Below are 21924 nucleotides of genomic sequence, written 5' to 3'. Positions count from 1 at the left end.
CCATCACATCTGGATTTGGGGTGTGACAGTCACTCTGACAGCAGTTAATTCAGGGGTCTTTTGGTCTTTTCCTATTTCATTTAACCCCTAAGATACGTCGTTTAGACCCTAAATCATGAGGTTTTAATCAGTTTAAGCCTAGAAACATAACTAGAACTTACCTTAGTCAAAATCATTAATCAAACTTAGAAAATTAGAAGCAAGAGAGGAGAAAAAGGTCAAGAACCCTAGTTCAAGAACGCAGCGAGGTTTCTTCAGTTCCAACCCCGAAATCGAAAGATTTCTCCATGGAATTCGTCACCAGGTATATGGGATTACACTAGTGGGTTCCTTTCGCCCATTAGGTCCCTAAAATTCAGTCAGATTCTTGATTCCATGATTATGAACAGACCTAGGGTTTCTAGAATTTCAACAGATCATCATGAATTAGTTATTTAGCTGTTTCAAATCAGATTATCATGTTATTGCTCAGTTTATCGCATGAATTTCAGAACCCTAGTTATGTATTTCTTTAGTTCTTGAATTACACATGCTAGGTCAGATATTTCAGTACTCAGTTTTACATGCCTCAGTTTATGAATGCATCATTATCAGATTAATTGTTGCATTCTCAGTTTGCATGTTCAGTTTTGAGCTATCCAGTATTTACAGAAATTCAGTCATAACCAGTTAACCACTTAATTTATTGGGAGTAGCATAATACCGAGTTGGACTAGGGTTCAGCGTACCCATATAGTCCCGTCAACTACGAGCCACGTAGGTGTAAGTCCCCTCTGTGGGCAACATCAGTTTAGTGATCACGCCAGCATGCCTCTATACCTCTGGCAGGGTATATTGGGTCCTCTTGATGGGGCGTATACATCAGACACCACATTTAGCTCATGTGGTTTTATGTCGGTTATTAGTAGCTCTCACAGTTCAGTCAGACTCTATTGCATTGACCATATTTCAGTACAGTCAGTATTCAGTCTCAGCATGTTATAAATTTGGTCATTGCATCAGTTAGCTCAGTATTCAGTATTTCAGTATCTATATCATGTTCAGATGATTTCATTGCTTTATTGCTTTGTTTAGTTATATGTTATTTCAGCTTTATTCTATCCTACATGCTCAGTACCTTTCAAGTACTGACGCATACGTGCGCTACATCTTCTCGTGATGTAGGTTCAGGTTCTCAGAATCCAGATCACGCTTAGATCGATTCCCGATCTTCAGTTCAGCAACATCAGTGGTGAGTCCTCATTCTTCGAAGACTAGTGACATGTTTATCCTTACTGCTTTTAGTCTTTAGTTTCAGTTTTGCTAGATCTAGTTGGGGCATGTCCCAACATTTCTAGTCACTTTAGAGGCTTAATTCAGACATAGCTAGATTCAACTTAGTATTGAGTTAATAACTTCTTTGTATTAAACTCATCAGTTTTCATTTATCTTAGTTATAGTATATGGGTATTCCCAATCTCTTCATTTTATTTATGATTTAGCTTCCGCATCAGTTTATTATCTTTAGTATGCTCATGACCATGCCAGCAGGGTTAGCTTGGGATCACTTGTGATCCTAGTCCCGTGTCCGTGTCTCGGGGGTAGCTTGGGGCGTGATAAGAACCCTCATATCCCAACAATTAAAATCATGCAAAAAAATTAAGGAAATGGAAGAATAAAGAAATTTCATTTACTATTTTTATAAACAAGAGCTCTAAAAAACGACTCAGAGTTAAGACTTATAAAGTAATTAACATTCCCAAGGATCTAGTCTAAACAGGTACAAGAGCTACTAAGAGTACAAACAGGACATAATAAATAAAAGACACAACTCCCACCATGCAAAAGGAAATATAGAAGCTGCTGGAGAATTTCTTCATCTTCATCTAATGAAAAATCACTAACCTGCATCCAGACTATGCCAAAAAGGCATATAAAAAGTAGTATCAGTACAAAACCACACACATTGATAGGCATCATCGGTCAACCTGACGCCCACCGCATAACATAAGAAATCAACTAGCAAGAACGTACAAATAACCACTTGCTTCTCCACATTTACCCCCTCTCTCGAATACCTCAGAATTTTACGAGTACCCTTACTGCTAACCACCATCTCAGTCAACCTACTTACTAGTTTCTTGATCATAGTCTAACCATTCTATCGCTTAGAAGAGTCCATGAATACAACTACAAGCATTTCGACTAACCACACGACATGCTCTAACTTTCTCCTTATCAATCTTACCCAATCCTTGCCACATGACACATTAGATTAAGGCTTCCCGCTACTAACCACTAATCCCTTTCCCCTACGATGAGATCTACCTAAGTATTTCCATCTCGTACAATACCCCTACTTCTCACCCTCACAACACACGGACAACCCTTTCTCTCAAATATTACGACCCTTTAACCCTTTCTACATACTGCATCGCATTTCAGTTGGGCTTATTGTTACTTAATTGGTTTACCCAACATAGTAGAACAATCCGATATAGGTCATCATAATCATTTAATAATTTTGGGGAAAACAATATCAAATATCATTTACGAACAATGTACAACTTCACAATCTCAAGTATACAATTATAACAAGTCATTGGTCCTCTCATGGAACCCAAACTGTTAGCATACCAGAACGTGGTACCCGATACAATGTATATGTTGGAACGTGGCAACCGATCCATTTATGCCAGAACATGGCAGCCGATCCAAGTAACTGTGTCAGAACGCGACACCCGATCCATTCAACAAGCCACAATCACATTCACAAGTATATTCTCAAATCATACAATCAAATCATGATTCATGGCATTCATCTTTCATCTATTTCCTTTACAACTAGTGTGATCAATAATGCAACATTTGCATATATACACGTATTACAATAAAGCAAGAACAAACATATATCACACAATCATGAAATCACAACCATCACTTAGCCCTAGTTCATCATCTAAGGATTCTTCCTAGGATTTAATTATCTCTTATTCGGTGCACGAAGTCCTACACATAAATCCTACCATTGATTTACTTTATATTACGCACTGAGCACAGATTTATAACTACTCAATTAATAAAACATTGCCTACCTGGGAGCCAAGCAGTTGCACAGGGTTTTGGCTTCGATTGTTGTTTCCGAACTTTGTGACAGTGATCTTGACAGGTCGTGCCAAAGTGTTTTATCCAAAACGTATAGAAGGAGGAGTTCAGGGTTAAGGAAGTTTTCTTAATCAATTAAGGAAAACTACATAAAGTAGGAAAACTACCACGCGTAAGTTTTTCTGAAAGAAGTCGAGTGCAAATAGGAGTCCAAATCAAGTTTGAGTTGAACAAGGCATTTAAGGTGGTGAAGACAAGTTCGAGTTGAACAAGGCTTTGAGGAAACGTGATCTGTAAATAGGACAATAGTTTCTTTGGAGAAACTTGCGCACTTACAATGAGAGAAAAATCAAAACACGATCAAGAGTTTTGTGAGAGTTTTGATATTTACTTGGGGAGTGCTGTGAATTGAGAGAAATATTGTACGATTGTAGTCAAGAGTTTTTGAATACAATCAAGTGTTTGTGAGTAGGTTTCGTTTAACAAGTTTGAGGAACATGAAGAACGATAGAAGACCTAAACCTGGGGTTTTTTGTCTTGGGTAGCTAGGGATTAGAGTTATAATTCCTTAGGTTACTTAATTGTATAATTGTTGTGTTATTTGAAGGTGCTATAAATAATACGAAGTTTTGAACGAGTTATTATGTTTACTGTTAACTTCAAATAGTGAGGAACAAGTAGTAATTACGTGTTCCTTTATAGAATTAAGGAGGTAAGAATTCCAATACATAGTCTCTTTCTCTTTCTACTAAAATATTGCGGTAGACTTCAAGTTCCAAGTGGAGTTCATGTTTGTTACACACTTTAATGTTCTCCGAGTTCTTTTATTTCAAAATTAAGTAATATGTCAGTCAACTACTCTCCAGATTGTGCGTGGATAAAACTGCTATTGTAAGAAAACCAAATTAGACTTCATGTTCTCTTTTTTCTCTTGAGAAATCATTTCGTGGGTTACTACTGCAGATAATGAAGAATATAACAATATCTCCTTCCAAGTTTTGGTACTCTTTCCAAATTTGATCAGATCATATGCCCTGTATGAACAAAGATGGCTTAGATTATAACACATTATATAATAATAATTTAGTTAAGTAACCTTTCAATTAATCTTTTTCAATTGGTAAAAATTTGATCAGACGCAAGTCCTCCTCATTAGGAAATCTCTCGACTGCAAAAAAATTTTGATAATATTTTGAATAATTAATAGATAGATTAATACATCAAGATTATATAATAATAATTTAGTTAAGTAACCTTTTAGTTAATCTTTTTTAAGAGGTGAAAAATAAATATGACAAGTAAAATGAACTAGAGTAGTACAATGTTCAATATTGAAATAATGTATTACTTCATTAATTATGCAAAACTTTTAGATTAATAATTAATATTTGTAACAGTTTATATGTAGAGATTGCATTTAATGCTACTTCTAGCAACATTAAAGATCACAAGGATTTCGTAAATCCCTATACTTATTATAATTACATAATTGACACATGTTTCTTGCTCAAAGATAATATGACTATAAAAGTGTCCTTAAGCAAAAGAAAAAGAACCAGAAATAAGAAAATCAAAATGGTTGTTGAGATATTTATAAACCATTGATGATATAGAGAAGAAATTTATACCATCAAAAAATAATTTAACAGAGTACTAAAACAAATTACTTATTTTATTTTTTAAATTAATAGTAATCGACAAGAACATACAATTGATTTTTTAGTGTGAAAATTCCTTCGAAATGGCTAATGCATGCATCGATAACACTCATATATATATATATATATGTATATATATATATATCTTCTGAAATTGAATTGTGATATTCTAATACTTCATACAATTTAATGTATAAACTGAGAGTTTGAGACCAGTGAGTTTTCTTAAAGAAAGAACTATTTGAGAAAATAAAACAACAACTTTCAAGAGGGATCAAATTTTCATATTAAAAAATAACAAAAATGACGAAACTGGAAATGATTCATATCTAGCTACCTAGAGAAGCACCATATTTCTATGACATGGTTAAACATAAGAAACTATAAATCTAAAATTTTGACCCCACTTATAACTAAAAAAGAAACATGACTAGAAGACAAAAGGTGCACATAATAGAGTTGTTGGAGAGGAGAAAAAAGATCAATTCCTCTTGTTCATTTCATTCCCATAAGATGGAAGCAGTAACTTCTTGAAATTCTTCAAACCCCATGAAAAAATTGTCATACGCGTTCTCCTCCTCTCCACCATCGTCTTTGTTCTCCGTGACAACATCAACCGTTTTATTATTTCTCTCAATTTCAAGTGTAGCTGCAGTTTGACTAATTGAGGAGGCATCAACTTTGAAACGCTTAGCACGCTTGGACGAGGACGATGATGCATTCAAGTTTAACACTTTGGGCACAATATTTATGCTTTTTGGAAGTTTATTTTTGGAACTATTGTTAAAAAAAGCAAGAGATCTGCGATATGTAGGAGGATCATGGTTGTGTTGACCAGAATAGGACACAAATAAATAGTTCTCATTCTTTGGGCTTTTCTCAATTATTTTCTTTGCTTGGCAGGATCTTGATGTACTACACTTAAAGTAGTTCCTGATATATCATATACACAAAATATAATTAGTATTGATCAAATATTACACTTGTCTATATTTACCATTAATATTTTTTACTAGTTTTTAGCATGAAAATTGAGAACTAACAACATTTTCTACGGCATGATAGAATGATCAAGAAAGCAAACCTCGGAAATGGAGAACCTTTGATTGACTTCTGACCACACTTACGCCATGCCCATTTATCATTTGTGAATTCCTCTTGCAACACTTCATAGATAACTCTTGTTGACTGATTTTTTCTGATTTCAAATTAAAAGTATTAAAATAAAAACTCTGAACACATACACTTAAAATTTAACAGAGGAAGTAGTTACCTTTTACAAGTTTCAATCAGAAGAGTCTTTCTGGGCATACTTAAATTAGGATAAACTTGATCCTGCATCACAAATTGTTGTTGTAGATCAATTGATTTTTGTGATGTTGTAGATGATGTTGCCACACAAGTTGTCATTGTTGGTGATGGAGGAAGAAAAAATTGTTGGCCAAATTGTGTTGTTTGAATGGGATATAAGTACATCTCCTGGTTATTATTTTGATCCATGATTATGACCTGATCATCTAATTTTTTAGGTTGTTGTTGTAGATCGATCAATTCTTGTGGTGTTGTAGTTGTTGTTGACATACAAGTTACCGTTGTTGGTAATGAAGGAAGAAAGATTTGTTGGCCAAACTGAGTTTGTTGAATGGGATGTAAGTACTGGTCCATAATTATGACCTGGTCATCAAAATTTTCAAGTTGTTGACGATCAATCAATTCTTGTGGTGTCGTAGTTGTTGTTGGCACACATGTTATTGTTGTTGGTAATGGAGGAAGAATGATTTGTTGACTAGTTTGAGTTGGTTGAATGGGATGTGAGTATGTGTCTTGATTATTATTTTGGTCCATGATTATGACCTGATCATCTTTTTTTTCTTGGTGAGCAACTGAAAAATCTATAGAGAAAATATCTGATAAGTCATTAAAATTAGGCATGTCAGTAGAAAAAAAATCATCAAAAGTATTCCAATCATCATTTTCAAAAGACACCAAGCCTAAGTTAGGAGCTGTAACATTGTTAGGTTCATTACTATTACAACTTCTTACCACAACACTTAAATCCCAATTATTATCCTCCATTTTAGATCTAGTTAACTGCAAAAAAAATGAGATAGGGGCAAGAAAATCATTAAGAATTTATTAATGTGTTTATTAAAAAAACTAATAATATTTTCTGTGAGAGAAAATTGAGGAAAAAGATAATAAAGGAGGCTGATTTGTGAAGGAAATAACTGAATTTTTTTTAGTGGGTAGAAGCTTGAAAATGAAAGACTGAGATGAAGAAAAACGAACCAGATTTGGCTTATTATATAGGGAACTTAGAGAGGTATCCACCCACTCCGACACATCCATATTCAATTAACATTTAATGAATATTTAATGTTCTTTCCCATTTCATGGTGAGGATAATCTCTTGTACCCTTTTGTCAAAGAGTCTAAAAGTTTAATCCTTTCAATTAAAAAAAATCTTTAATAGTAGAAAAAAGGTCCCTAAGAAAAGAAAATTTACATAATTTTATTAGAGCCGTCAAAATGGGCTTAGTACATGGGGTCGGCCAAACCCAACTTATTATTGGGTAGGGTTGAAATAGGATTTTTCAAGCCAATTTAAAACTAGGGCTTTTAAGCCCTTGGCCCTGGAGTCTTGATTAGGGCCGGGTCGGAGTCGCCTCATGGGCCAAAACTATTTATTTAAGGGTAATTTACAACAATCTCACTAGTATATGAGCTAATTACTTAAATGCATGTTATGTTGTAATATTACGAATCTTATTAAATTTTGGTACATCCAGATACATGTATCTCAGGATACATGGACTCAAAATTAGTTTAATTTATTCTAGATACACTCTATTCAAGTGGATTCACATGTATCTAGGATACATAGACAAATCCAATGCCCTCGCCTTCCTCTCATCTCACTCGTCACTCTCTTATCTCACTCGCGTATCTGTAATGCATCACACCAGATACATATATCTCGTGTATCTAGTATCGTAGATCCATGCTAATAACACTAGATTTTTTTGCTAGTTTTATTGAAACAACACCATTATTTTGATTTGAAAATCTTCTCATTTTCTTGATGTTATAGAATTTTAAGTTTGAAAAGAAAAAAAAGGGTTAGCCCACCCCATCCCTCAGCCCTTCTACGGTTAGGTTGGGTAGTGCATTCTTAGGCTCTTCTAAATGAAGGGCCAGTTCGCCCTAGCCCATCAAATTCCTTGGTCCGTGAGGCTTGGGCTGGGTGGGGCTGGACCGGCCCTTTTTGACAACTCTAAATTTTATTCCCCTTGACTTTACAAGAATGTCAAAGTGGGGCCAATAATTATAGTCAATATTTTTTCTAAGAAAGATATTTGGTGGAACATTACCACATCACATAAGAAGATGTTAATAACTTTGATGAAGCAACAATACATGTTATAAATTGGGGCGGAGCTACTCTAGGGAAAGGGATTTCAAGTGACTTCCTTCGTTGGAAAATTACATTGTATATGTACGTCAAAATTTGGTTTAATAAATATATATATATACAAGTACTAACACCTCGTAATACAAGTTGAAGGTTTAGAGTAATGGTTAAGGGGTTACAAAAATTGTTTGAGGTTGTGTGTTCTATCTTTATAATTTGGAAGCCCTTAATACAAATCCTAGCTCTGCCATGTTGTAACTTGTAATGTATTTTAGCGCAATCGTAACATGTATTTTATTCCTTGAGGTGATGCCATAAGGGTTGGTCCCCACAAATCACTATATGTTCTTTGACACTATATGTTATGTAGTATTTCATAATAAAGTACGAAATTATAATTATATTTTCATGCTTGTAAAACAAAAACAATGTCTGAGTTATAATTTGTTTTATTATTAACATATACTATTAAAAACATTTGAAGGACTGGGTTGTGGGCTTGTGGCCCAGTGATTTAATACAGTGGGAATCATTTAGTCCCACGCTTAAATTTTAGTGGACAAAGATATTAGGTAATTTTTTTTCATCTGTCTAAATTTAGATGAATAGAATTAACTGATATATGTTGGTGATGAAAAATAACACATATCTAGTGANTCTTGTTTTTTTTTTAAAAATAAATTATAACGTCTTTGATAATGTTGTGTGATGTCAAGATCACTCTTGATCTCATCTACACAATATATATATATAGCTTCTAATTGTACAATTTAATGTATAAATTGAGAGTTTGAGACTGGTGACTTTTCTTAAAAGAAAGAACTATTTGAGAAAATACAAGAACAACTTACAAGAGGGGCAAAATTATCATATTAAATAACAACAAAAGATAATGAAGCTGAAAATAATTCATATCTAGCTATCTAGAGAAGCATCATTTTCTGTGATATGGTTAAACATAACAAACTATAAATCTAAAATTTTCCTTTGACCCCACTTGTAACTAAAAAAGAAACATGACTAGAAGACAAAAGGTGCTCATAATAGAGTTGGTGGATAGGGAGAAAAAAGATCAATTCCTCTTGTCTATTTCATTCCCATTAGATGGAAGTAGTAATTCATGGAGTTCTTCAAAATCCATGAAAATATTGTCATACATGTTCTCCTCCTCTTCAATATCGTCTTTGTTCTCCACGAAAACATCAACCATTTCATTATTTCTCTCAATTTCAAGTGTAGGTGCAAATGGACTAATTGAAGATGCGTCAACTTTGAAACGCTTAGCACGCTTGGACGAGGATGGTGATGCATTCAAGTTTAACGCTTTGGGCACAATATTTATACTTTTTGGAAGTTTGCGTTTGGAACTATTGTTGTATAAAGCAAGAGATGTACGATATGTAGGAGGATTATGGTCGTGTTCAACAGAATAGGACACCAAAAAATAGTTCTCATCCTTTGGGCTTTTCTCAATTATTTTTGTAGCTTTGCATGATCCTAATGTACTACATTTAAAGTAGTTCCTGATATATCATACACACAAAATATAATTAATACTGGTCAAATATTACATTTGTCTACATTTACCATTAATAGTTTTTACTATTTTTTATCACGAAAATTGAGAACTGAACAACATTTTCTACGATATGAAAAAATGATAAAGAGAGCAAACCTCGGGAATGGAGAACGTTTGATTGACTTCTGACCATACTTATGCCATGCCCATTTATCATCTGTGAGTTCCTCTTGCAACACTTCATAGACAACTCTTGTTGATTGGTTTTTTCTAATTTCAAATCAAAAGTATTAAAAAATTAAACTCTAAACACGCACACTTAAAATTTAACAGAGGAAATGGTTACCTTTTAAAAGTTTTGATCAGAGGAGTCGGCATGTGCATAGTGAAATTAGGATAAACCTGATCCTGTATCACAAGTTGTTGTTGTAGATCTATCGATTCTTGTGGTGTTGTAGTAGTTGTTGGCACACACGTTATCATTGTTGGCAATGGAGGAAGAAAAGTTTGTTGGCAAAATTGAGTTGGTTGAATGGGATTGTAGTACATTTCTTGGTTTTTGTTTTGGTCCATGATTATGACCTGATCATCTAATTTTTCAAATTGTTGTTGTGGATCAATCAGTTCTTGTGGTGTTGTAGTTTTTGTTGGCATACACGTTATCGTTGTTGGTAACGTAGGAAGAAAGATTTGTTGACTAAATTGTGTTGGTTTAATGGGATCTAAGTACAAATTATCATTTTGATTCATAATTATAACCTGGTCATCTGATTTTTCAAGTTGTTGTAGATAAATCGACTCATGTGGTGTTGTAGTCGTTGTTGACACACACATTATCATTGTTGGTAATGGAGGAAGAATGATTTGTTGACTAAATTGATTTGATTGAATGGGATGTAAGTACATCTCTTGGTTAGAATTTTGGTCTGTGATTATGACCTGGTCATTTGATTTTTTCTGGTGAGCAACTGAAAAATCTATAGAGAAAATCTCAGATAAGTCATTAAAATTAGGCATGTCAGCAACAAATTTTTTGTCAAAAGCATTCCAATCATCATTTTCAGAAGTCACAAAGCCTGAGTTAGGAACTGTAACATCGTTAGGCTTATTAATATTACAACTTCTTACTACAACGCTTAAATCCCAATCATTATCCTCCATTTTAAATCTCTATATATAATTATATCTAGTTAACTGCAGAAAAATGGGATATGGGCAAGATAATCCTTAAGAATTTAAAAATGTATTTATTAAAAAACTAAGGATATTTTCTGTAAGAGAGGAGTGAGGAAAAAGATAGAAAGGGGGGCTGATTTATGAAGGAAATAACTGAATTTTTTTTAGTGGGTAGAAAGTTAAAAATCAAAGACTAAGATGACGAAAGGTGAACCAAATTAGCTTATTATATAAAGAACTCAGAAAGGTACCTACCCGCTCTGTGCTCATCCATATTCAATTAACATTTAATGAACATTTAATGTTCTTTTCCATTTCATTGTGAGGATAATTAGAATATAATAAAAGAGAAGATAAAAAATAATCTCTTGTACCCATTTGTTCAAGAGTCGAAAAGTTTGATTTTTTAAATTAAAAAAATCTTAAATAGTGAAACGGAAATCCCCTAAGAAAAGAAAATTTGCAATTTCAATAAATTTATTCCCCTTGACTTTACAATAATCTCAAAGTGGGGCCAATAATTATAGTCAATATTTTCTCTAAGAAATATATTTAGTACAACATGACCACATCACATAAGAAGATGTTAATAACTTTGATAAAGCGACAATATATGTTACAGATGCTTCCGATTTTTAAATGTTGTAATGTTTTGAAAAGGGAAACTACACGCATGCACTTCATAACTTTGATGCAACACTCGAAATATTGTTAAATACAAAAGTCTACATAGATTAAATTAAAAAATAGTCCAGTACATAAAATATTTTGTGTGTACAAAAGTATCTATAGACTAGATCTAAAGACAACTCAATGCATTAAACGTTGTGTTCACACATAATTAGAAAAAATGTTATTGCCTAAGAGGTGTGATGTAGAAAGTCTATTCTAATACAAGCATTAATGATTGCTTGCATCTTAGATAGACAAGATTCTCATAATTAAAATAAAATAAAATTACTGACATTGTATAAGGTGAAATTCGAATTTGGCACGAGGACTGGTTGAAATTTGATACATTATTATCTTCTTAATGTAAACCCTTGCAAGAGAGAAATATGATCTCATCTACTTGTAAGAAAAATATCATTGAAAAGCTCTAATAATACAAAAGATTCACGATCTTTTGATTATTTCTTGGTCTTATTTTTACTTGTAATTATGGGTGTGTTTGGTATGATTTTCCAATTTTCTCATGTTTGGTTGGGTTAAATGTTTTGGAAAATGTTTTCCANCTTATTCTTAGTATAATTCATACTCTCTAATTTATTTTTACTACACCAATTTATCCATGAAGAAAAGGAGTTTGATCGATCATAGTATATTTGTCTTTATCCTTGTTTTTACAAATTCAACTTTTAAATGCATAGTAACAACTTTTTTTAGTAAATAAACCATTGTTTGTAACAAATTTGCAAGTGTCAGAAAATAAATTACAATCACAAAAAAATATGAAGAAACATAATTTTATTCATCAAGATTGTAGGTACAATTCAGTTGATCCATTGATTCTTCTCTCATAAGATATTTATCCACAATTCGAGGGTCGTTTGTGGCATATTTCTCGACTTGGGATGATTTGAACTTGATCTACATAATTTGAGGGTCGTTAGTGTCGTATTTCTCAAACTAGGATGATTTGGACTTGATCTACATAATTTGAAGGCCGCTAATAAAGTATTCCTTAAACTAAGATGATTTGAACTTGATCTATATAATTTGAGGGCCATTAGTGGCGTATTTCTCAAACTAGGATGAGTTGGACTTGATATTCATAATCTGAGGGCTGTTAGTGGTGTATTTCTTAAATTAAGATGATTTAGATTTGATCTCTTTATGAATATTCAATGAGTTTGTGGAATATTTGAGAAATTCAAGATGCCTTTTTCAAGGAAATATAGTACCCTTTATATAGACATGAACTAGGGTTTAGGGTTGAGTAGCCTCCAAAAATTCTAATTGGAATCGAACATACCTTGTAGACTTCCAACTCAAATTGAGCACGTCTTGTAGAGTCCTACAAAATTTCAATGTCTACAAATCCCTCATACTTCAAGGCTTGTCAGAGTGTAGACCTGATAAAACTCAAAGACGAGGCTTGAAGTACTCATTCTTCCACCTTTGCAGCTTCAGATTTTTAGATTTAACTTAAGAGAGAAGAGATGAAGGACAAATTTGGTCCAACTGGGCGTGCCAATTTATTTGCGACAAATTTTAAAGTGACAAAATAAATTACAATCACAAAAAAATATGAAGAAACATAAATTTATTCATCAAGATTGCGGGTACAATTTCTGTTGATCGCTTGATTCTTTTCTCATAAGATATTTATCCATAATTCGAGGGTCGTTTGTGGCGTATTTCTCAACGTAGGATGATTTGGACTTGATCTATATAATTTAAGGGCCGTTAGTGTGTATTTCTCAAACTAGGATGATTTGAACTCGATCTTACATAATTTGAGGGTTGTTAGTGGAGTATTTCTCAAACTAGGATGATTTGAACTTGATATTCATAATTCGAGGGCAATTAATGACGTATTTATCGAATTAAGATGATTTGGATTTGATCTCTTTATGAATATTCCATGAGTTTGTGGAATATTTGAGATTTCGAGATCTTTAAAAATATCCAAGAGTTTATGGATATTTGAGATTCATTTTAATGGAATTTTGTATCCTTTATATAGGCGTGGACTAGAGTTTAGGGTTGAGTAGCCTCCAAGAATCCTAATTTGAATTGAACACACCTTGTAGAGTTCTAACTCAAATTGAACACCTCTAGTCGAGTCCTAGAAAATTTCAATGTCTACAAATACCCCCTGCTCCAAGGCTTGTCAGAGTGTAGACTTGATGAAACTCAAAGACAAGCTTGAAGTACTTATTCTTCCACCTTTACAGATTTAGTTTTTTAGATTTGATTAAAGAGAGAAGAGATGAAGGATAGATTTGGTCCCACTGGACGTGCCAGAATTTGTTTGCAACAAATTTTAAACATATGGATAATAAATAAACCACACAAATAAAATATGAAGAAATATGTAAATCAATGCAGGTACAATTTTGTTCCTCCCTTGATTATTCTCTCATAAGATATTTATCCATGACTTGAGGGTCGCTTGTGGCGTATTTCTCGACTTAGGATGATTTGAACATGATCTACATAATTTGAGGGCCATTAGTGACGTATTCTCAAACTAGAATGATTTGAACTTGATCTATATAATTCGAGGTCCGTTAGTGGCGTATTTCTCGAATTAAGATGACTTAGATTTGATCTATTTATAAATATTCCATGAGTTTGTGGAATATTTGAGATATTCGAGATGCCTTTTCAAGGGAATATAATACCCTTTATATAAGAATGAACTAGAGTTTAGGGTTGAATAGCCTCGAAGAATTCTAATTAGAATTGAACATACCTTGTAGAGTTCCAACTCAAATTGAACACATCTTGTAGAGTCCTACAAAATTTCAATGTCTACAACCTGATCACTTTGAAGAATCGGTATGTCCTAATGATTAATTTTGTTAGAGGATGATTACGATTTCACTTTACATTTAAGAAATCTAAAGTTCAAATATCTCCCATGACCCAACCCACCGGGCCGTGTGGGCACCTACATACTGACACCCAAGTAGTAGAACCCTCATATCCCAACAATTAAAATCATGCAAAAAAAATTAAGGAAATGGAAGAATAAAGAAATTTCATGTACTATTTTTATAAACAAGAGCTCTAAAAAATGACTCAGAGTTAAGACTTATAAAGTAATTAACATTCCCAAGGATCTAGTCTAAACAGGTACAAGAGTTACTAAGAGTACAAACAAGACATAATAAATAAAAGACACAGCTCCCACCATGCAGAAGGAAAAATAGAAGCTGCTGAAGAATTTCTTCATCTTCATCTAATGAAACATCACCAATCTGCATCCAGACTATGCCAAAAAGGCATATAAAAAGTAGTATCAGTACAAAACCACACGTATTGATAGGCATCAACGGTCAACTTGACGCCCACCGCATAACATAAGAAATCAACTAGCAAGAACCTACAAATAACTACTCGCTTCTCCATATTTGGCTCTCTCGAATACCTCAGAATTTTACGAGTACCCTTACTACTAACCATTTTCTCAGTCAACCTACTTACTAGTTTCTTGATCATAGCCTAACCATTCTATCGCTTAGAAGAGTCCACAAATACAACTACAAGCATTTCGACTAATAACACGACATGCTCTAACTTTCTCCTCATCGATCTTACCCAGTCCTTGCCACATGACACATCAAATCAAGGCTTCCCGCTACTAACCACTAATCCCTTTCCCCTACGGTGAGATCTACCTAAGTATTTCCATCTCGTACAATACCCCCACTTCTCACCCTCACAACACATGGACAACCCTTTCTCTAAAATATTACGACCCTTGAACCCTTTCTACATACTGCATCGCATTCCGATTGGGCTTATTGTTACTTAATTGGTTTACCCAACATAGTAGAACAATCCGATATAGGTCATCATAATCATTTAATAATTTTGGGGAAAACAATATCAAATATCACTTACGAACAACGTACAACTTCACAATCTCAAGTATACAATTATAACAAGTCATTGGTCCTCTCATGGAACCCAAACCAAAACTGTTAGCATACCAGAACGTGGTACCCGATCCAATGTTTATGTCGAAACGTGGCAACCGATCCCATATTTATGCCGGAACATGGCAATCGATCCAAGTTAGTGTGTCAGAATGCGACACCCGATCCATTCAACAAGCCAAAATCACATTCACAAGTATATTCTCAAATTATACAATCAAATCATGATTCATGACATTCATCATTCATCTATCTCCTTTACAACTAGTGTGATCAATAATGCAACATTTACATATATACACGTATTACAATAAAGCAAGAACAAACATATATCACACAATCATGAAATCACAACCATCACCTAGCCCTAGTTCATCGTCTAAGGATTCTTCCTAGGATTTAATTATCTCTTATTCGGTGCACGAAGGCCTACACATAAATCTTACCATTGATTTACATTATATTACGCACTAATTATAACTACTAAATTAATAAAACATAGCCTACCTGGGAGCCAAGCAGCTGCACGGGGTTTTGGCTTCGTTGTTGTTTTCGGGCTTCGTGACAGTGATCTTGATCAGAAATCCACAATCCATCGATCTTTTTATGCTAGAAATCTCCTTCTCCTTCCTTCCTAAGCTTAGAGCAGCTTTTTGGGGGTTTCTAGGGTGGTTTATATCTAAATTAGGTATTTTAGGAAGAAGGAGAAAATAAGATTTCGCATTATTTACATTCCGTCTCGCCTATCCCGCTCTGGCACCAGCTTACCCTGCTGTGGTGCCACCGCCCTAGCGGCATCTGGCCCGCCTTGGTGGGACAGTGGCCTAGTAATTTCCCAAAATGTTGCTTTTCCTAAATAACGACGGTTAGGGTCGTTACAATATCGTTAAAAGTTCAAGTCTATTTTATTTGAACAAATATTTTTTTATATTTACGACAATAATTATTTTTGAAATGTCTATCCGTTCAACACTAATTGTATTGTCTTAACTATACATATAATTTGTTAGCAAATAGATATTTTAAAGAATGTAAATAAGACTATATGTTCTATAATATTTCATAGTCAAGTGCGAAATTATAATTATACTTCCATGCTTGTAAAACAAAAGTAATGTCTGAGTTATATTTTGTTTTATTATTAATATATACCATTAAAAATAGTTAGAGGACTGGGTTGTGGGCATGTGGCCTAGTGATTTAATACATAGGAATCATCTAGTCCCATGTTTAAATTTTAGTAGACAAAAATATTAAGTGATTTTTTCCCATCTGTCTAAGTTTAGATGGACAAAATTACCTGATAAGATTGAATCAAAGAGCAAAGGGATCATGAAATTACTTGATTTCTCGAACTATTTAGTGTTTGTGAATAGTAAGAAGAATGGAGTAAATATTGCTAGCAGTGCTCTTGTGGAAGTTCCCAGATGCACCCAAGAAGTTGTGATTGTACCACTATAATTTGCACTATCGATGCGTCCTAGGCCCGATGTGTGAAAGTACTATCACGGAATCTTAAGACACAGAATGGCTGAATTAAGAATCTCTAAGTACTTTTGATTGAAAGAGGTAATCTACGATTTTGCAGTGTATGAATTTGAGAAGTCCTACATATTTTGATACATATAATAAGTGAGATTTTGAGGCCAAATACGTTTGAGTAACATGAGATTGGCCCAAAAGTTGCAAAATTATTGAAGAAGTATATTTCTTTCATGGCACGAATTGGAGTAGGTAGTCGCATCCTACATGTTCTGTGTTGGATTTCGCCTCATGAATCAACCATCGACTTCCCCATGTGTATGGTAAATACATTTTGATTATAATATATTTGCGATTAAATATCAATGAAGCTGGAAGGGAAATAAGGAATCGAAACAAAGGGCCCATATAAGTAGTAATTACGTGTTCCTTTATAGAATAAATGAGGTAAGAATTCCAACAAGTGGTATCAGAGCATAGCCTAGCAATTCTGAATTTTCAAACTTGAGTTGTACCTTTATGAGCATTCTGTAAAGTATCCCATATTTATTTGGCGGAGGTGCAACTTGAGATGCGATTAAACTCATCAGGTTCTAGTCCACATACAAGAATGCATTTAGCTTTTGCATTTTTTCCCAGCATCTTGTAGTCAACTTCTTCGTAATTTTCTTTAGGTTTTGGAACATTTTTTCCTTCACTATCCTTAACAATAGGGATTAACGGCCCATCAGTATTTCTAACCCATAGTTCATAGTCTTCAGTTTGGATGACATCCTCCATCTTTGTCTTCCATGTACAACTAAATAAACTCATCTCAAATGAACTAGTTATAGGATTGCCTAAAACAAGATTCAAAGAGGCAAGAGTTTGTGAAGCATGTACTTTAGGAAAGCAAGTAAAATCATCCTTTAAAATCATACAGGCCATAAGTTCAACCAGGGCCCTTGAACTGATACACATGGATTTATGTGGTCCTATGAGAAACAAAAGCAGGGGGGAGGGGGGAAAGATATGTATTTGTTCTGGTTGATGACTACTCTAGGTATACTTGGACTCTCTTTTTAGCCTCTAAAGATGACGCATTTGGAGCTTTTTGCTCTTTTATAAGAAAGCTTCAAAATAAGTTTGAAAAACAACTGCTCTCAATTAGGTCTGATCATGGTACTGAATTTGAAAACTCAAAATTTGCTCACTACTGTGATGTTTATGGTGTTGATCATAATTTCTCTGCTCCTAGAACCCCACAACAGAATGGTGTAGTTGAAAGAAACAATGATGCTTGCTAGCAAAATCACCAACCAATTATGGGTTGAAGGTATCAATGTTGCATGCTACACTATAAATAGATGTATGCCGCTACCCTTGCTAGATAAAATCCCGTATGAACTATTAAAAGGCAGAAAACCTAACATCTCACATCTAAGAATATTCAGATGTAAATGTTTCGTTCATTATAATGGAAAAAACCTGTTAGGAAAATTTGATGCAAGAAACGATGAGGAAATTTTTATAGGGTACTCCGCACATAGCAAAGAATATAGGGTACTGAACAAACGAACCATGTGTGTAGTAGATGGTATCCATGTTGTATTTGATGAGTACAATACTATGTCTAACCTAAACCTGTAGGAAGATGATGAAATTTCAGAGGGACTCTAAGATAATACAAAGGAACAGGAAAAAGGACCAGGTATTTCCCATGAAAATGATGAAATCAACATACATACTCATAACGACCAAGAAGAGAATATAGAAAGGGCGCCTGAAGAAGAACAAACAGAGCTAAATAATGGTCAAGATACAGAGACACCAAATTTGGTCCTAAAACATTACAAATATCAAAAGTCATAGCCCTTGGGCAACATACTCACTGATCTCACCTCTGGAATAACCACCAGATCAAGGATGAAAAATCTTTGTGCCTTCAATGCATTCTTGTCTATGATAGAACCAAAAAAGTTCAGTGAATCCCTTCAAGATGCAGACTGGATAATAGCTATGGAAGAGGAACTGAACCAATTCGAAAGAAGTAAAATTTGGAACCTTGTACCTAAACCATCAAACAGAACTATAATTGGTACAAAGTGGGTGTTGAGGAACAAGTTAGATGAACATGGTACAATAACCAGAAACAAAGCCAGGTTGGTAGTTCAAGGGTACAATCAAGAAGAAGGGATAGATTATGATGAAATTTTCGCACCAGTAGCACGGTTGGAAGCAATCAGATTCCTCATAGCATTCGCAGCACACATGAAATTCACCTTGTATCAAATGGATGTAAAAAGTGCATTCCTTAATGGATTATTAAAAGAAGAAGTGTTGGTGGTGTATCGTTCACATTAACAGCTGAAGTTTTGGAAAAAAATATTGGGTGTACCTAACTTGGGATGGTGTCATTATGTCAAACGTAGTTGGCCTCCCTTAGAGGGTCTATCATCAGCCTTTGAGATTTCTTGTCGGTTTGCGAATGATCCGACTTTAGAGAACTACACTAGGATGGACAAAGGAGCCATGCTTCCTCTACATAAGCTACTCTTTAATGTGGTACACAAAATTATTCTCCCTAGGAAGCAGAAACGTATGGAGGCAACTATTGGATCTCACACTCATGGAGTTACTAATTTCACAGGTTCAAATTAATCTACCTAAATTGATCCTTAGTCACATTAATAAGATCTGCATGGATGATAGCACAGAGCATGGGCTTGGGTATGGATTTTGGCTAGGCGATATCTTTGAGTATTTTCAGGTCCCTATCGAGGAATGGCAAGAACAGACTATTAAGGATGTGTTGGGGGTAGTTGATCATGCTGCTATACCTATGACTTCACGAGGGGCAAATGCACCTATGCAACAGTTGAGAGCCTTGTTGACTGCTAAGAATGAGGAAATTACTGCACTATAAGTTTCTCACTCTGCTGCAATAGATCAGTTGCACATTGATTATGGATTGAAGCATGCTAGATTGGCTGAAGAAAATTCAAGGCTTAAAAAGGAGCTTGCTCAGACTCAGGCTGCGCTGAATACTGAGAGATCATCCAATTCTGATTGTCTGAAGCACCTCTATGAAATACTAACCAAAAGCTCCCCTTCCTTGTCCTCTGCTTTACCATCTTCTGTCTAAATACCAACTTGCTTGTGCAATGTCTTGTGTTTTGGGTCCTCACTTTTTCAAATCTTTAGTAGGCATTTCTGTTTTTGTGGATAATGATTTTTGTTTCTGATCTGTGATGTAACTAATGACTCAGTTTGGTGTGTTTTTTTGTTATAGCTTGTTGTGATATTATTGCTTGCAGCATGGATATGTCTTTATTTCAGATTTTTTGCCTAATGTCAAAAGGGGGAAGAGAAGCGTGCATATTTGTTTACATGTTCAATGCAAGAAGATTTCAATACCAAGCTTGAAAAATTTCCCATAATAAAAAAAGGGTAATTTGCTATGAGCTTCTAAGTTTTGAAGACTGTCAAAGTGCATAGAACAGGTCGTGCTTACGTGATACAAAGTGTTTTATCCAAAACGTATAGAAGGAGGAGTTCAAGGTTAAGGAAGTTTTCTTAATCAATTAAGGAAAACTACATAAAGTAGGAAAACTACTACGCGTAAGTTTTTCTGAAAGAAGTCAAGTGCAAATAGGAGTCCAAATCAAGTTTGAGTTGAACAAGACATTTAAGGCGGTGAAGACAAGTTCGAGTTGAACAAGACTTTGAGGAAGCGTGATCTATAAATAGGACAATAGTTTCTTTGGAGAAACTTGCGCACTTACAATGAGAGAAAAATCAAAACACGATCAAGAGTTTTGTGAGGGTTTTGATATTTACTTGGGGAGTGCTGTGAATTGAGAGAAATATTGTACGATTGTAGTCAAGAGTTTTTGAATACAATCAAGTGTTTGTGAGTAGGTTTCGTTTAACAAGTTTGAGGAACTTGAAGAACGATAGAAGACCTAAACCTGGGGTTTTTTTTGTCTTGGGTAGCTAGGGATTAGAGTTTATAATTCCTTAGGTTACTTAATTGTATAATTGTTGTGTTATTTGAAGGTGCTATACATAATACGAAGTTTTGAACGAGTTATTATGTTTACTGTTAACTTCAAATAGTGAGGAACAAGTAGTAATTATGTGTTCCTTTATAGAATTAAGGAGGTACAAATTCCAATACATAGTCTCTTTCTCTTTCTACTAAAATATTGCGGTAGACTTCAAGTTCCAAGTGGAGTTCATGTTTGTTACACACTTTAATGTTCTCTGAGTTCTTTTATTTCAAAATTAAGTAATATGTCAGTCAACTACTCTCCAGATTGTGCGTGAATAAAACTGCTATTGTAAGAAAACCAAATTAGACTGTTCTCTTTTTTCTCTTGAGAAATCATTTTGTGGGTTACTACTGCAGATAATGAAGAATATAACAATATCTCCTTTCAAGTTTTGGTACTCTTTCCAAATTTGATCAGATCATATGCCCTGTATGAACAAAGATGGCTTAGATTATAACACATTATATAATAATAATTTAGTTAAGTAACCTTTCAATTAATCTTTTTCGATAGGTAAAAATTTGATCAGACGCAAGTCCTCCTCATTAGGACATCTCTCGACTGCAAAATTTTTTGATAATATTTTGAATAATTAATAGATAGATTAATACATCAAGATTATATAATAATAATTTAGTTAAGTAACGTTTTAATTAATCTTTTTTAAGAGGTGAAAAATAAATATGACAAGTAAAATGAACTAGAGTAGTACAATGTTCAATATTGAAATAATGTATTACTTCATTAATTATGCATAACTTTAAGATTAATAATTAATATTTGTAACAGTTTATATGTAGAGATTGGATTTAATGCTACTTCTAGCAACATTAAAGATCACAAGGATTTCGTAAATCCCTATNTTGGTTGAATGGGATGTGAGTATGTCTCTTGATTATTATTTTGGTCCATGATTATGACCTGAGCAACTAAAAAATCTAGAGAAAAT

At 34.0% G+C, this 21924-nt stretch overlaps 1 protein-coding gene across 1 annotated transcript; it reads right to left on the bottom strand.

Moving 5' to 3' along the window:
* Positions 1-9226: 9226 nt before the first annotated feature.
* On the bottom strand, positions 9227-10834 carry LOC125845983 (probable WRKY transcription factor 27). The gene is made up of 3 exons (XM_049525457.1): positions 10020-10834; positions 9830-9943; positions 9227-9677 (listed from the first exon to the last, which is right to left on the bottom strand). The coding sequence occupies exons 1-3, from the start codon at positions 10832-10834 to the stop codon at positions 9227-9229; spliced, it is 1380 nt and encodes a 459-aa protein (XP_049381414.1).
* Positions 10835-21924: the final 11090 nt, after the last annotated feature.

This window comes from Solanum stenotomum, chromosome 11 (assembly GCF_019186545.1).
Source record: "Solanum stenotomum isolate F172 chromosome 11, ASM1918654v1, whole genome shotgun sequence".
Classification (NCBI taxonomy): Eukaryota; Viridiplantae; Streptophyta; class Magnoliopsida; order Solanales; family Solanaceae; genus Solanum; species Solanum stenotomum.
This window is presented reverse-complemented; position numbering and strand designations above follow the sequence as displayed.

What these genes read in the sequence shown, in the direction of transcription:
- LOC125845983 (XM_049525457.1), bottom strand. Translation starts at nt 10,834, where the DNA reads ATGGAGGATAATGATTGGGATTTAAGCGTTGTAGTAAGAAGTTGTAAT. An exon ending in CTGATCAAAACTTTTAAAAG is followed by an intron (nt 9,944 to 10,019) that starts GTAACCATTTCC and finishes ATTTGAAATTAG; the next exon opens with AAAAAACCAATCAACAAGAG. An exon ending in AAACGTTCTCCATTCCCGAG is followed by an intron (nt 9,678 to 9,829) that starts GTTTGCTCTCTT and finishes ATGATATATCAG; the next exon opens with GAACTACTTTAAATGTAGTA.